Source organism: Myotis lucifugus, unplaced genomic scaffold (assembly GCF_000147115.1).
Source record: "Myotis lucifugus unplaced genomic scaffold, Myoluc2.0 scaffold_73, whole genome shotgun sequence".
In the NCBI taxonomy this organism is placed as follows: domain Eukaryota; kingdom Metazoa; phylum Chordata; class Mammalia; order Chiroptera; family Vespertilionidae; genus Myotis; species Myotis lucifugus.
The window spans coordinates 567,515-585,465 of NW_005871121.1; the positions used below are offsets into that span (position 1 = coordinate 567,515).

At 41.4% G+C, this 17,951-nt stretch overlaps 1 protein-coding gene across 1 annotated transcript in view; it reads right to left on the reverse strand.

Annotated features, from left to right (window-relative positions):
- Positions 1 to 17,951, reverse strand: part of SND1 (staphylococcal nuclease and tudor domain containing 1) — a 439,366-nt gene that overhangs the window by 375,202 nt on the left and 46,213 nt on the right. Inside the window, exons 9-10 of the mRNA XM_006090488.3 lie at positions 15,197 to 15,287; positions 3,889 to 4,002 (exon numbers count right to left, since the gene is read on the reverse strand). Of these exons, the coding sequence (XP_006090550.1) occupies positions 3,889 to 4,002; positions 15,197 to 15,287 (205 nt within the window). The remainder of the gene's footprint in view (positions 1 to 3,888; positions 4,003 to 15,196; positions 15,288 to 17,951) is intronic.

The window sequence follows — 17,951 nt, forward strand, 5'->3', positions numbered from 1 at the left end:
TATGGGAGGATGTGCTTAGGTTATATGCAAACACTACACCATTTTATTTTTTTTTTAAATATATTTTATTGATTTTTTACAGAGAGGAAGGGAGAGGGATAGAGAGTTAGAAACATCAATGAGAGAGAAACATAGATCACCTGCCTCCTGCACACCTCCTACTGGGGATGTGCCCACAGCCAAGGTACATGCCCTTGACCAGAATCGAACCTGGGACCCTTCAGTCCAGAGGCCAACGCTCTATCCACTGAGCCAAACCGGTTAGGGCATTACACCATTTTACATAAGGTACTTTAGCATCTACAGATTTTGGTATCCACAGCAGGCCCTGGAACCAATCCCCCTGGGATCCCAACGTAGACTGTACCGCAGGAACACCACATCAGCATCCAAAATGGCTCTCAGCCTGAAGGAGTTAACATCTCTAAAGAGTCAACTCTGGATTCATACTGAATAATCCAAAAGCACTGCGCCACAGAATCAGCATCAGCAGCATCAGCCATCCAATTGTACTCTTTCTATTACACACCCTTGCTTTTAACTCCTGTCATACTTTGAAGCAACAAATCAGGTTCTAACCAAAATCTGAAGAATGAAATACAGAGTACTATTGGAAAGCAATTGCCGAGGGTGAAAACAGTTCCTTTGATTGTGCTGTTTTGTCCGGAGCCCTTTCTCTGGCTGCAATTAGAAAGTAATCAAAAGAGGGAAGTAGTAGTATACAGTTAGCCTAGGGCAAAACCTTCTTGCTTCTATGTATAATTCAAGAGAAATGAACTGGTCTCTGTACAAAAAAAAGGAAAATCTAATTTGCCTGACTATCCCCACAATATATAGATGTCTCAGTAGATCTATATTAGTTGATGACATGTTATTAGAGGCTTTAGGGTTTGGGGAAGATAAACATTCAAAGAAATCTCTCCTTCCTTACTTGAAGGGCAAGCCCCATTGGGTCATCATCTGGGAGCTGGTAGGGAGTCACTGCACGCCATCTGCCTGCCCTTGAGGAAGCTAGACTTGCCCTCCTTACCTACCCCTCCAGATTCTTAATCTGCACCTTCTCCCACTCTGCTCAGAACAAGCTCCAATACCATAAGCTGTCAGGGTATCTTTTTCTCCATTTTAAAGCCAGTGACCTCCAGAAAGTGTCCAAAAATTAGATGGAAGGTATCTCCTGAGTGTTTTATTCAACACCCTCCACAGTCCATCCGTAGTCTCCAAATAGGCCTCAAGCACTCTGTGTTTCTGCCACTACAAGATCACCCCCCAATTCCTGAACAACCCTCAACATTCTCATTGGAGAGTCTACCGGCCTTGTTCTAACTAGGATAGCCACATATTCTTGGGCACTTTGTGCCTTGCTCAAGGGCACCTGGCCAAGGGGACAAGGGCAAATGGGAGCTGAAATTCAGCCTCCCTTGTTTGTCAAACCATGTGCCCTGACATGAGGCTGCGGGGAGGAAGGAATAACCTTCTCTTATTTGTTACAAGGGTGCCATATGGGCTAACAGAGTTCTGGCACCAATATCTACATCTTGAGTACTCAACTGGTCTTCCCTTGGATAATAACAGTTGGTATACAGTAAAGAATACTAGAAACCAAAGACCCCAAGGAGTTGGATGCCTGTTTGCCTTGTCATTACAGACATAATTATATCCTCACTGGGATCTCCAGGTGATTTTTATTCCTACATGAATATTATACATCTGCTAGAGGCCCCGTGCACAAATTCGTGCACTGGGGTGGGAGTGGGGGGGGGGTGTCCCTCAGCCCAGCCTCCAATCTGGGACCCCTTGGGGGATGTCCAACTGCCGGTTGAGGCCCGATCCCACATACGGGGATCGGGCCTAAACCAGCAGTCGGACATCCCTCTCACAATCAAAGGGGTCGCGACCCACAGGTTGAGAACTGCTGCTCTAAAGGAATTGAATGAACAAAGAAGGGAAATCATTCTTCATGTCAATCAAAAGCCATATGTTGTAGACCCTTAGAGATAAGCCTTACTTAGAACTTTCTGAAAATGGACTAAGATTCTCAGGAGCAAAATTAAAGGAGACAGAGGAGGGGGGTGGGGGGGAAAGAGAATACACCTACCTTGGGGTAAAGAACAAGGAATTCTAAAGCCTAAACTAGTACATATATTCCAACAATTTCTCATTGTCCATTGAAGCTAGGGGAAATCTATCCAATTATACCCTGAAGAGTTCAAAAGGATCCTGGAAAAACTAAAACCCTCAGTAATAGTTCACTTCTTACTCCAGAAAACCTGCTGTCATCCTACCTAAGCTATAACACTCCTAACCCCCAAAAGCTGCTTAAAATTCAGCTACATAGCCTACATTAACATAATGCATTTGGCTGATGATGCAGGCACAAAAATTAACGTTCAAGAATTTCAAAGTTGTGGTTGCTGTGGGAACCTTAATTCCAACTGCATGGCACAGATGCAGAATTGTGGACTACTCCCAATACTGATCAAATTGGAGATATTTATTTACTCTGTGCAATGAAGCAGAGCTACAGTTACTAAGAGAAACTTATTTGGGCACTTCTTAGGCTTTCAGGCATTTAAATTCTCCACGTTACCACAATACTGTTTGCTGCATTAAATTGCCTCCTCCATGGGGGAAAAAGGGAGAGAATGAACTGATTGGCCAGACATTCAAAGAACCCATCCTGTATGTGTTTCTTATGCATAATCTGATTCAAAAGACAATCATGATATTTTCATTTTACTCTTATGGGCTGTCTGTAAACTCTCATGCAAATGAAAACAAGGCATGAATTTCAACTTGTAAGTGTACCAAATCATGTGGACCTACAAAACAACAAAAAAGCAAATTTCACGTCTTGAGAGCACAATTCCAGCCACATCGTTACATCGTTTAGTTTATGAAAACTGTCCGAACACTTGCCTGTGTCACTGGCTCTCACTGAGAGCCCAGTTCTGTGACCAATCGACACAGCTGCACACTTTAGTTATTAGAGGGCAAAAATAGGAGATGTAAAGGTATCTGTAACAACAACACATAGGCAGACAAAAAAAATTCAACCTCAATCCCTATTCCCAACCTCTCATAACTCTAACAACGGGAAGAAAATGGCCTCAAAATTTAAAACAAAACTGTCTGAAGACTACCAATTCATATAGTTTTTATCCTAAGCACTAGAGGCCCAATGCATGAAATTCGTGCAAGGGGCTTGGCCCTCGCAGCGCCAGCTTCGTCCGAAAGGTCATCTGGAAGGACGCCCGGACGTTTGGGTGTCTGGTCTAATTAGCATATTATGCTTTTATTATTATAGATAGATAATTTCTCAAAATCACCCACACTGGTTAGGTAAGCACCTATGCCGCCAGAAGATCCAACAAATAACACAAAACAGTGTAACTAATAATTATAGTTACCACTTGCAAAAGATGAATAGGTGAACCCAGAGAATATATATAGCAAGATTCATTTCTTCCTAGAGCAAAAACAAATGGGCCTATCTCATCAAAATGAACAGCAGAAATGGGACGCACTACAACACATGTCAGATGCGGACCTTCTCTCTCCTTATTCTCAGAGAAACAAGATCTCACTAATAAAACACACCTACCATCTCACATATCCCAACTGTAACTCCTCTCAAGCCCCCAAGGGAAGAATGCCAGCAGTGCCCATCCATAATAAAGTAGAGCAGTGAGTATGAGTCAGGACAAACTGAGGTCTGCCCAATAACAGCTAGGCTTCAGATATTATGAAATACTTTGGAGATTTAAAATACTTTTCCTCTGGAATTTTCAGACATATGTATCACATTTAACTAATTCTCCAGCTCCTTCTATTTGGTTTTTGAAGAGAAGCTTCACTGCTTCCCTACCTGCTTCCCTACTGTTTTCTTACCTGTGTGTTCTCCCCCTCCAGCCTCGGTGGTCGGATGCTGGACAGGTGGATGGTCTTGTAGTCACCGGAGTTCAGCTTCACAACAATGGCATCAGCATTCAGCACCTGCATCACCTGTGGACATGAAGGCAAACTGCTTAAACCTACTTCAATGGCCCAGACAATCGCAGCACACATGCTATGGAACAAGGCTTTCGCCAGTCACAGGGAAAAAAAGTGAGATCAATAGTCACTGAGGCAGATCTAATATCATCCATCATGAGGCAACAGTGTTCGAAAAACTATGCTACAATTGCCAGGCCCCAAAGACCTGATTATGATTTCTCCAAGAGCGGAGTCTATAGCATTCACAAAGATAGTCAATCTTTTTTATCTTTTCCCTGACCAAGACATGTGGTTAACTACAAAGCTTACGAACTGGAAATCCAGTCTCTACATGTTACTGAAGATTTTCCTGGAAACGATCTAAACTAAAATCAATCCCTATATCTCAATGTGAATCTAGGAAAAGAGGCAAGAGCTGGATTAGAAGAAGGTACCAGCCCTAGATGAGAAAGAAGCAAAGTAGGATGCCCAGAGAGAGAGCAGAAAAATAAAAAACAAGTGAAGGGCAAAAAGAATTGTCATCTCAGCGTGGAAAAGATGTTAGTCTCAGAGGGAGAAACATTAAATTGCTAAGACATTACTTCAGCTACTCTAAAAGCCACGTTTTCAGAGCACTACTATGGTCATCTTTGTTTTAGAGCCCCAAATCAGCGCCACTGGACCCCACTCTCAGCTGAAAATGATAAACTTCCAGTCTGAGATAATTTACAAGGATAACTATTTAAAGGGCAAAAGTACAAATATTCCTCTGTGGAGGTTATCAGGATACCCTACTAATGTGCACAGAATAAAATTCCATTGAAACCAGGCTAGGTTTCAAGTAAAACCCACAATTCAGCCAGCAGTCTATAATTCACCCAATTATACTCCGAGCCTGTTGTTACAGGGCTGTTTCTTCCTTTTTGCAAACAACACTTTGCTACAAGGTAGCTACTGATTACAAAACAGGTCACCATCCACCTCACAGGCAGAATCAAAACCACCTCTTCCAGGCTTCAGTTAGGTCCCATCAGGATCGAACAGACAGCCAAGCAAACTACAGGGTCAGCTGCCACTGCATTTTGAGGCTAGAACTTCCCAAATGAAACAAAAAGAGCTAGACTCTCCTTTGCTATGGATAAAAGAGCCCTTGTTAACTATTCAGATCTTTGAAAACAAATATACCCATTTACTCGCACACTCCTCCAAAATGGCTTTTACCTTTTGCCAAAGAACCAGCCACACACACCAAAAAGAGTGATTTAAAGGACAACCTGAAGAGCAAAAAACAAAAGCAAGCAAGAAATGATACATAAGAGGAAACAGCAGGAGGAAAGTGCCATCAAACAGAAAGAATGGAAAAAAGATGAGAGTTAGAAATGAGCTGTAAATCCATGGAAGACTGAGTAGGGCTGCTGGATGGAGACATCCGTGGGTTTACGACCACAGGTAATAGAAATCATGTACAGAAAACCAGATCAGTGACTGGAAAAGTAATGAAAGTCTAAACACCTAAGTAGATTGGGCAGGAAAGGGGTGGGAGTGGGAAATTATATATTTGTAAAATTATATGTATTGGGTAACAATGGTTGATAACATTATATAAATTTCAGATGTACATTATAATACAACATCTGTATATACTCAATGTGTGCTCACCACCCAAAGTCTAGTTTCCTTCTGTTACCATACATTTGACTCCCTTCATCCTCCCCGCATTATACCTAAGATTAACTTGCAACCCTGAAAGCAGCAAAAACCCACAGATCTGATCATCACAAAGGCTAACCACTCAAAACCAAACAGCCAGGACCTATAACTCACCTGGTCAGAAAAACTTGGTGAGGTCCAAGGGTAATCAAAACCATGGTCTTTGGTCACACCAGGACCAAGTCAAGGTCAGGGTTGATTACCTATGTATGGGTGGTACCAAAGGGCATAGGACCCTCCAAATCAAATCAAAGAGCCCCTTATGCCAGCCCAATCACAAAAACATGTCCATGAAAACTTAAAAATGTTGTGGCCCCACCCCATAACAAAGAAACAGAATTTCCGGAGGATGAGGCCCAGAAATCAGGATTTTAAAAAGATTCCCAGGTGATTCTAATGTGCAGCCAAGGTTGAGAACCACTGGCCTAAAGGATAATAGAGTAATTAGGCATCTCAAATGAACACACATTTCCTAAATCGCAATGATGAACAGAGCTACACATTCCTCTCGCACCAAAACTAACTCATTAAATTGTCAATTGCCAAAAACACTGAGAAATTCGTATAATCAAGACATGAGAAATATCTAGACATTCTCCTAGTCATGCTCAGAGAGGAATAAAACCAGGGAAAGTATCACAGTGTTCACACCTTCACCCCCGGATTATAGAATGTGAAGATCTAAGCCTGCCCCTATGACAAGTTACTGGTGCTCGTCACCCCCTGTAATGCGTTAGCAGTAGCAGCAGCAGCAGCAGCAGCAGCGGCGGTGGCGGCAGCGAATGAATTCCTGAAGCTGTAAATTTCCGGCCTCAGCAGCACACTCTCTCTGCTTGGCATCTCCCTGATTAGAAACCTCCTCTTCAAGACCTGCACACTCTGACGCTGCCAGCTAAATGAGGTTTGGCTTTCTGGTGAAGGGGTGAATGGGGAGTGCATGTGTGTGTCCGTGTGTGTGTATTTAAGGGGGATTTATGACTTATTATTCCTCTGTAAATGGTGTCATTAGTGTCCGGAGAACAAGCAGCTCCAGAGCTGAGGCATGGAAGAGGCAATAAGAGTGGCTCTGGTCACATACTGTGCAATAGGTAAAATGCAGAGTGGTTACTACCCAAAGCCTGCACATCAGCACCGTGACAGAGCACATTTGTAACAGTGAGGTTTCTTATGTGCTTTTCATCAGGATAATCTAAATATTCCCACATCGCTCACTTTCTCCACAGCTACAGATTCCTACTTAGTCTACCCACACATCCACCACCATACCACACACTCTAGGGCAGTGATGGCGAACCTTTTGAGCTCGGCGTGTCAGCATTTTGAAAAACCCTAACTTAACTCTGGTGCCGTGTCACATATAGAAATTTTTTGATATTTGCAACCATAGTAAAACAAAGACTTATATTTTTGATATTTATTTTATATATTTAAATGCCATTTAACAAAGAAAAATCAACCAAAAAAATGAGTTCATAGGTTCGCCATCACTGCAGAGATAACCTAAGGCACAGGAGCAGAAATCTACACTGAAAAAGTCACTAACTGGACTCAAAATACATGCCCTGAATCTGAATCCCTCACCGTTTCTTGAAGCCCAATCATAAATGGAAAAAGGAGTGGTTTAATAATGACGACTGTAGGCTAAGGGCTGCCACAAGTCAAGAGAAGTGCGGAGTGCTATCAGGGGCAAGGAAGGGACATCCATTCCCATCTCTGGCCTCCTGCCACACTCCCATCTGCAGAGCCCATCCACAGTGATCACTGGGCGGTGAAGAGCTGTTCAGCTTCTTAAAATCCTGCAGTGCATATAAAATGAACAAAAAGAGCCGACAATAGCCTCCTGAGCTACAGAGACACTCAGCATAACTCCCCAGACACAACTTCTGGTATTCCCAAAGCTAACTAAATTATCAGTGCCAGATAGGAATAAAAGGACCAGCAGCCCAAAAAGGGCTTTCTATAGGCACCAGCAGGGAATACCCTTTCTACTCTCTGAAATCATGGCATCCAGCTGCATCTCCTGGTCCCAAGGCATGTATGCTATGTCTATTCTCCCCAAAGCGAATCCTGTAAATACTACTGAAGCAACACCAAACGTGGGTGAAATAAGGAATACCCCACAACTATTATAGCAATGGCCTGGAGTCCTACATAGCCCCGTCTCCATCCCCCAGAAGAGTACAGCTGCTACCCTGTGTCCTTGACAAAATGAATACTAAGCACACAATTTCCTGATGCAAATACCTCTAGGCACCTAAGCATGACTAAACGGACTGGACACTATAACAAGTACTTCAAAGGAAACCAGACATCAGACAAATTCCCACAGAAGGGCATCCTACAAAACACCCAACCAGGACTCCTCACTGCCAAGGTCATCAAATGCAAAGAAAGTCTGAGAAACTGCCATGCCCAAGAGGAGCCTGATGAGACACGACAGCTCAATTCAGTGTGCTATCATGGATGGGATGCTGGAACACAAAACAGACAGAGAAAATCTAAGGAAATCTGACTCAGGCATGGACTTCCATTGAAAATAACATAATATTGGTGTACCACTTATAACTGATGTGCCATATTCATGTCAGAGAATAGTAGGGGGAACTGGAGGGGGGTAGGGTAATGCGGAACTCTGTGTACTATCTGCCCATTTTTTCTGTAAATCTAAAACTATTCCAAAAAATAAAGTCCCAAATTAAAAAGCCAAGTAAATATTTTTTTTACAAATCTTTTCTAATTCAACCATTTTCTTTTCTTATCGGTAATCAGTTTGCTAACTTAAGCTATAAACCAAGTCTTTTTTTTTTAAGAAGACACACTTTATTAAAATACTCAAGTATATTACTTAGCATCATCATTTTAGCATTGATTCTAACTTCATGGTTGTAGTTATTCTGCAGTTTGACGATAAGAGCACATCTCATCTCAGAGCTGCTTTTCATTTTGCTTTTGTGGTATACACCAACTCTTGATCTCTTTTGGCATAACCGAGACCACCTTCCCAACCAGATCCTCAACACAACTTCATCTAAAAGCCCTACAACAAAAAGTCAAGGAAGTAGCTAGTATTTTTTTGTTCTCTCCACATTACCAAATGGGAATATAATGGAAAAGTCTAGATAATGCCAAAAATATTAACAAGTATCTTGCAACAAACCCTGCTTAAGAACCATCTTAGAGAGACATAATAATGAATTCCTTTCAAAGCTATGCCTGGACACACAGCAAAAAATAATCAGGACCAAATCAAGTAAGTACCAGAATCCACCACATCCAGGGATAGCTTATCATTTCACCTCCACAACTGGACATGGCCACCAATACCAGACAGTTCACTACGTAGGGCAATCTCCCAGGCAGAGCCCCAAAGGGTAAACTCCTTGAAAGCAGAAACCACTTCCCTCAAAGCACCGCTTCCAGGGCTCGGTGTCTTTAAGTAATCCATTGGTTCAGAGAACCAAACTAGAGCCCCTCACAAGGCAGGGGAGTGAGGAGACTCACCTCCTGAGGACACGCTGCCACTCCTCACCACTGCCCCTCCACCCCACCCCTTCGCGTTGTTCAGGACTGTGAAATCTGCAAGACCTAAGCATACAGCAGAAGGGACAGGGAGGCCAAGCCACGTGCTCAGGGGACCATATGGCTACAAACAGCACAGATCAGCTAAAACGCCACAGGGAAGGCAGGCAGGAAATTGGCAAGCCACGACAGGCACAAAAGTCTCAAGCAGGCTCAGCTAATCACTGTGAAGTGAACATGCTTCTCTGCTAACCTGGAGAGACAAGAAGAGCCCTCCCTTGCATTTCCTTCCTTAAGAAGTGAAGCTGCTTGAGCAGAGAATGGAAACCAGGCTTTCAGTAGGCCACGTGTATCAAGAGAATACTTGGCTGAGTTTCCAATTTCTCAGAAGCGAGACTCTTGGTCAACAGTCTGACCTACAGTGTTGCATCAGTTCCAGAAATCACCTACAGTGTCCCAGAGGCATTCAGTTAAAGAGTTCATAGGTCACCTTTCTTGGGCTTTTCAGGTTATTTTGCTGTTCTCTGAGCAAATAATTCCTAGGAGACAGGGTGACTGCTAAAGAGAGAACCTCTAATTGTTCAGGCCTTATAGTCACCTCAAAGCAGAATCATTCAGCAAAAAGTAGGTCTGTCAGACTACGTTCTTGAAGGCCCCTGGCATCTCAGGACCTTTTAGGTTTTCTTGGTATTAACAGACATTTTAAATCAGGTAAAATGACTAGAAAACTGCAGTTGGGCTCTAGGTTGTGAAAAGAAATACAGATCATTTTTTTCCTTCTACATTTACTGCTGCTATCCCATGTTCTATAACAGGGGTTGGCAAACTATGGTCCAAGGGCCATCCAGCCCACTGCCTACTGTTATAAATAAAGTTTTATTGGAACACAGCCACGCACAGTCATTCACACATGATATGTCTATAGCCGTTTTCTTCCTACGGTGGCAGCATTGATTAGCTACAACAGAGACTATATGGCCCTTAACACCTAAAATATTTATTATATGGCCCTTTAAGAAGTTGTTCGACCTCTGTTCTAGAACGTATTAGGAAATGAACATACAGAGGGGTATACACTTGTTAACATTGCTAAAGAGCTATTTGGCAAATATGCTCCAAAATATTCCTGAGGAAATAACTGTCCTTTACACAGAGATTTATTCCATTTTCTAAATAATGGAAAAATGATAAACTATATGAATATCAACCTATTGGAGACTGGTTAAATAAATTATGATGTGGCCTCACAATGGCACGGAGAATTACAAACTGAAGCAAGCTCAAACATTTACTTTGGTTCCTTCCTTAAATACCTCTAAATATATAAAGAAATTTTATTTTATTTTATTCCCATAAGCTCAAAAAGACAAAAATTAATGGGAGAAAAGAATACAGCAACAAAGCTCTGAAAGCTGGAATGCAGATGTGTGGATGGAAACAGTGGTGACAAACACAATAGCAATCTGATTTATACTGCAGACTTCCCCCAATCATCAAGACTAGGATTGGTTTAAAGCTTATTTAAGAAGCACCTGGGCCTCGCCAGTGTGACTCAGTTGGTTGAGCATTATCCCATGCACTTAGAGGACAAAGGTACAATTCCCGGTCAGGGCACATGCCCGGGTTGTAGGCTTAATCCCCAGTAGGAGGTGTGCAGCAGGCAGCCAATTAATGTTTCTCTCTCATCGATGTTTCTATCACTCTCTCTCTCTCCCTCTCCCTTCCTCTCTCTGAAATCAATAAAAACATATTGGGGGGCGGGGGGGCTAGGAGGGTAGAAGCACCCATACATAAGTCCACTGCTTCTGACCCAGTGTTCAATATCTCATTCTTAAATAAGAGAAATCCTCCTATTTAAGAAAGCCTTTAAAAAAAGAAAAGAAAAAGAAAGAAAGCCTCTAATATAAAAAAATAAGGGACCAAAATAACCAAAGAGGATTAAAAACAGCTTGGAGAACATAGACTATGCAAGAAGAAATTTTTCAAAAGATTATAATAATTTACTCAGAAAGCTAATATGATATTCATTTCTGAAACAAGTAGTAGATGTTGTTTTTAAAATAGTAATAAGAAAAACATTCAGAGAATTTTTAAAAAGCTCTCTGTTCACACAGAAACATAATGCAGCACTGAAATTTCAGGGAAAAAAAGGATTTGCTAAGATCTTGCAGAAAGAAAAAAAAATCATACAAGGACAGGGAATCAGAATGACTTTGAAACCTCTAAAAAACAAGAAAACAAAAATTCTCTAATAGCTAAATGACAGTGAAGCAATGTCTTCGTAATTCCAAAGGAAAATAACTTCTAACAAAATTCTATACCCAGATGAACTATCAAATTGTAATTATAGAATAGATATGAAATGTCTCAAAATATTTACCTATCAAGCACTTTTTTCCCAAGAAGGTAGATAATCTGTGCCACCAAAATAAAGTATTAAATGGTAAAAAAAAGAAGCCATGGACCCTGGCCAAGTGGCTCAGTTGGTTGGAGGGTTGTCCCATACACCAAAAGTTGCAGGTTCAATTCCTGACCAGGACACATACCTAGGTTGTGGGTTCAATCCCTAGTCAAGGCACGTATGGGAGGCAACTGTTCCATGTTTCTCGCTCACATCGATGTTTTTCTCTTTTTCTCTCTCTCTCTCCCCCCGCCCCACCCCCTTCTTCTTTCTATAAAATCAATAAAACAAACATACATATTTTTGGGTGAGAATTAAAATTTTTTAAAAAAGCAGCATAAGCCATGGAATTCAGCAAAACATAGTTTCGACCCAGGGATAAGGCAAAAAAACAACAACAAAAACCACACCCCAGGATAATGGTGAAGAAATCCAATGATGACAGCTCTGTATCAGGAAAAAGAACTAGTCCAGATTGGTACGGGTCATAAGGCTCCTGAAAAGTACTGTTAAAAAGATAAAATTAACAGACTAAATCAATCTCTTCAGAGGTTCAGACAAGTAGACTCTGAGGGTTAAATTAATCCATATGAACAAAATACACCTACATTTTAAAATTATTAACTCTAGGTAAAACAAAGAATTGTGCAGGAGATGAAAAGTAGTCATAATATGCTATGTGGCTCAATGGTGATTAGTATTTCCCCACCAAACTTTGAATATTAATTGAACCAGAATTATGATAAAGTCCTAATGGAAGGATTAGGTAAAACTACACGCACACCCGTGAATATGTACGCATGAGTGAAAAAACTAAATCCTCATCTTTCATGGCATGAAGAGAATAAGTTATATCTAACACTGAAAAACTTAAAAAAGAGCAATATAAACATTCTATTCAGAGATCTGGATTGCCAAGAGTTAAAATGGCTGCCTTAAGGGAGAGGAAAACTGGACTAGCTCATTTCTTAATAAGCCAGAGTTCTTTAAAGTCTTATTAAAATAAAAACTTACAAACATAAAAATTATATACAAGAGATTACAGATCAGTACTACTCAAAAGTAGCTACCAGTCTGCAATGATATAAGGAGCTTGTACCAGAACATAAATCAACTACATCGCTGAGAAGACCGCTGACATTTTTTCTGTAGCAAGCTTTTCTTGATGAAAAGAAGCAATGCTTTGATTTACATTCTGGCTCAAGTTCCTAATATCAAGGCACTTTGAGCAGGTCAAGTATAGATGAAGGGTCAACAAACTTTTCTGTAAAGGGTCAGAAAGCAAATATTTTAAGCCTTACAAGCCATATGGTTTCACAACCGGTCACCTCTGCCACTGTATCATGAAGACAGCTACAGACAATATGTAAACAGACAGATGTGGCTACATTCCAATTTATTCATGACTCTGAATTTTTATTGCATCTAACTTTCATGTGCTACAAATCACTTTTTTTTCTATGTAAAATCCTTTCTTAGCTTGCAGACCATACAGAAACAAGTGGTGGGACAAACTCGGCCCTCAGGCCATAGTTTGCCCACCCCTGTGGTAGACAGTCAACTTTGCTAAAAAGAAAAAAACTGTCATAGTAGTTTCTTCTAATATAAGTGTCTTTTCGTCTCTTTTTTATGCTTTTTCTTGTTTTAAAAACAAAAATAATGCTGAAATTTTTTTAAATCAAAAAAGTTTTAAAACTATTTATCTACCTACAAACACATTTTCTCTCTATTCTCTAAGCAGGCCTATACCCAAATGACCTAAATTTAAGATATTCCAGGAAAATGATTATTCATCATAATCCTCAATTAAATAGTTATTAGAAGCAATCTCCTGTATCCTGGCACTGTAATGAATAAAACTTGATGGTAATGAAAAAAGCCTCATCATGTTTTAAAACTAAACAGAAAAGACCAAAAACACAAAACGAATCCTGGGATCCTGGATTTTTAAAATGGAGAAAATGTTTCTAAAGCCAGCTCTCCCTTTTCTAGTTACCAATAAAGTCAGGTTTAAGATAAATACAAAGCTACTGACTCAGTCACCTAATATTTTGAATTTCTTCAGCAATGCCTTAGTTCCCCAACTATCAAAGGTCCAAAACCTCAAAATCTTCTAGGTTTCTCTACAACTGAGAGGGGGCTGGTAGGGACAATACATGGTAACGGGACCTTCATCTGCATTACTAGTATCACAAGCCCTCAAAGTGATGATGGTGAAAACGAAACGCCTGCCTCCCTTGTTGAGTGAATAATCATCCTTTCACTGTGTAGTTACAGTCTTCAAATAGAAGAGATTACAGGAAACATAAGTGTAACCAAGTAAGTTCTAATTAGGTGGAGCAGCCACCCATGTCTAGGTTTCTAAGCCAGCACAGCCCTCACACAGCAAGAAAGCCAAGATCCATCCTAGTCTGGGTCAGAATGGGAAAATGCATAGGGAGTATCCAACCAGGAACTACTCCCACTGATGTCCACTAAAAGGTGCAATTATGGTTAACCTGACCACTGCTTGGAAACCATATACTAGAAACGGAAAGGGACCACTTGAGCACTGTGACCTATTCCTTTGAGCATCATAAAAAAAGAAAGTGAAGAAATTCAGCCAATTCCTCAGAGACTTTGTTAAAATTTTACTGTTCTAAGATAAATCGTTCCAGGATTTTTCGGGCTGACAGTGCCACCTAGTGGCTTTCCATATTAAACTGTTAGGCGACATTTGGGACAGCCACCTCTCAGTTAGAGGATATGAATATTTAACCACTTTTAGTCCATAAAGACAAAGTGTCCGGCATTTCTTGCCAAAAGTAAAAATAGGATGGAAAACATTACAGCATTTGAGGAAAATGAGAACAGGTCTGCCCCACCAAGGTACCAAAGCCTGTAACTAAGAAAAACGCTTTATGATTTTTAGAGGGAGGGAGTGAGGGAGGGAGACATCCACTGGCTGCCTCCCAAATGCACTGCAACTGAGGCTGAGGATCTAACCTGCAACCCAGGTACTTGACCAAGAATCAAACCCTCAGTCCTTTGGTTCACGGGCCAACGCTCTAACCAGTGAGCACACCAGCCAGGGCAAGAAAAAAACACTTTTATAGACCACTACTGGAACCAAATAATCTATTTAGTAGTTCTAGTTTCCATCAAAGAAATCCATTCCAGGACACAGCAGTGGAGAGCTCTCAAAAAAAAAAAAAATCACATTAGAAAAAATCCAAAACCAAGAGAGTTCTAAAACAAGAGAGAAACTTGAGGTCATACACATTTGGGCATAGGAAATCTAAAAGAATGCATTTTCTAAGCAGACAAAAAGAACCCCTAAAATATAAGTGATATTTCAATATGGCAATGTCCACAACGTTAACACCTGGAATTCTAATGAAGTTATGCAAATTTACAAAAAGAAATTTTAAAGTTCCTATGGTGTCTAAGTCCCCTACCATAAACACACATGTACGATCATGCATTCACCTCTACACACCACTGGCTTGCCTTGAAATAAAAATGCTTCAGCTTTTGATTGATTGTTCAAATTTCTGTATTATCAATAGCCTGACAACAATCACTATGCATCTCAAGATGCTGAGAATGACTCACCTTGGCAACAAACTGCTTGTCCTTTTGGTCCAAGTTAGCAGTGGGAGCCACATAGTCTCTCCATATCCGCAGCCTGCGTTCCTTAGCAAACCTGACAACAAAGCAAGGATGCAAATCATTCAGACAGATTAGGTTAGCAAAGGGAATCCACCATCACCATGGAAGCAAACAGTACATAATCCTACCACTGACAAGGCACCCAGGAGAAAGGCCATCAGTCAAGTTATATTAAAGTGTGACAACAGCCACAAGAAAAAGTGTATACGCAGCTATCCAAGATGAATATATAAACCGCAAACCCATCAATGGTAGATTAGATCTAAATATGCAATTTTTTGAACATGGACAGTTCAAGTCCACCTTGATAATTAGCTCTTTGGCTTATCCAGCATCTTCTGAGTGACTACTATGTGCTAGGCACTGGAATGACAAACAGAGCAAATGTTCTCTTAAATGGGAAGAATACATATATTAAACAAACAAATATATAGGGTGGGGCAAAAGTAGGTTTACAGTTGTTCATATGGAAAATACATTAATAATTAATAAATAATACAAGAATGAACTGTGTTTCGTGTACTGTAAACCTACTTTTGCCCCATACTATATTTTTTTAAATAAATAGGCCTGCTCAATTTCCATTTGAATTATGAAAAGGTTATCAGCTACCCAAATCTTAAATGGAAAACACAAACAAAGTTGTCACTGTGTGCATCTAAAGAATAAGAAAAATGGACAAGCCCTAGCCGGTTTGGCTCAGTGGATAGAGCGTCGGCCTGGGGACTGAAGGGTTCCAGGTTCGATTCCGGTCAAGGGCATGTACCTTGGTTGCAGGCACATCCCCAGTAGGAGGTGTGCAGGAGGCAGCTGATCGATGTTTCTCTCTCATTGATGTTTCTAACTCTCTCTCTCCCTTCCTCTCTGTAAAAAATCAATACAATTTTTAAAAATTTTTTAAAAAAGAAAGAAAAATGGAAAACTACAATAGAAGTTCACGAACAAAAAGTTTTTAAAAATCACCCTGGGGAGAAACCAAGATGGCGGCATAGGTAAACACCAGAAATTGCTGCCTCCCACAACAACTTCAAAAATACAACTAAAAGACAAAACATACATCATCCAGAAATACAGTAAGGCTGGCTGAGTGGAAATTCTACAACTAGAAGGAAAGAGAAAAGCACACTGAGACTCAGAGGAGGTACGGAAGTAAAGTGCAGAGGTACCGAGGCGCATGCGGCAAGGGCTGGCAACTGAGGACGCGGCTGTCTTTTTTAATCTTTTTGAGTCGGGAGGGAGTCACAAGCTCCCGACTGCTCTGAACTCCAGTTCCGGGAAGTCTCTGGGGACCCAGACTCATACGGGGAGAAACTGGACTGTCTGGCAGCAGGCAGAACTCGGAACTCGAGGGCGGCTTTCTCTCAGAGGTGCTTGCAGCGATTACCAGGACACTGAGACCCGGGGCCTCTTAGGGTAGGACTGAGGAGCAGCCATAGCTTTTTGCTCCGCCCTGTTAATTCCCTGAGACCCCGCCCCACCCAAGCTGTATGCAGAGGCTTTTGCATATGAATGCCCTGGCCCTTTGCAATCTGAAAATTACCTAACAAACGGCAGCTGGGCCAGACAGACCCAGAACTTCCAAGAGAAGGCCCAAGGCCCCATAGCAGCTTGCATTGCTTCACAGCTGGGCCTCATCTGAGCACCTCCAAACCCCAAACAAGGAAGGGGAATCTGCAGATCTCTTTCGTAGCTCCTGCTGGGTAGCCTCAGGCAGAGGCTAAATTAGCACCTCCTTAGATCCAAGAGCCAGTGTACCCAGTGGTCAGAGTGGGACCATCCAATTACAACTCCTCAGATCCATAAGGGACACACTCAGGGGGCAGACTCAGTGAGCACCAAAGCCCCACTGAAGCAAGTCTTGCCCCAGAAGGGTGTCTCCAGTACAGAAGTTCTCCCACCATAGACACAGCTGATTCTCACAGCCAATTGGCCTGGAGGTCAATTCCTCCCAGTGATACCTACAACAATCAAGGCTTAACTACAACAAGACTATGCACAAAGCCCACAAAGGGGTGCACCAAGAGTGTCCACCTCAGGTATCTGGGGAGGCTGAGCCACTGAGCCCTATAGGACACCTAGCACACAAAGCCACTCTACCAACACAGGGAAGCATAAAAAATGCGGAGACAAAGAAACAGGTCACAAATGACAGAAATGGAGGAAAGCAAACTACTGGATATAGAGTTCAAAACCACACTTTTAAGGTTTTTCAAGAACTTTCCAGAAACCGCCAATAAATTTAGTAAGACCCTCAAAAAGTCTGGTGAGACCGCCGATAAATGTAGTGAGATCCTCAAGAAATCTAGTCAGACCCTCGAGGTTATGATAAAGGACCAACTGGAAATTAAGCATACACTGACTGAAATGGAGGATATTATACAGACTCCCAACAGCAGACTAGAGGATTGCAAGAATCAAGTCAAAGATTTGAAATACGAAGAAGCAAAAAACACCCAACCGGAAAAGCAAAATGAAAAAAGAATCCAAAAATACGAAGATAGCGTAAGGAGCCTCTGGGACAGCTTCAAGCGCACCAACATCTGAATTATAGGGGTGCCAGAAGAGAGAGAGCAAGATATCGAAAACCTATTTGAAGAAATAATGACAGAAAACTTCCCCTACCTGGTGAAAGAAATAGACTTACAAGTCCAGGAAGCGCAGAGAACCCCAAACAAAAGGAATCCAAAGAGGACCACAC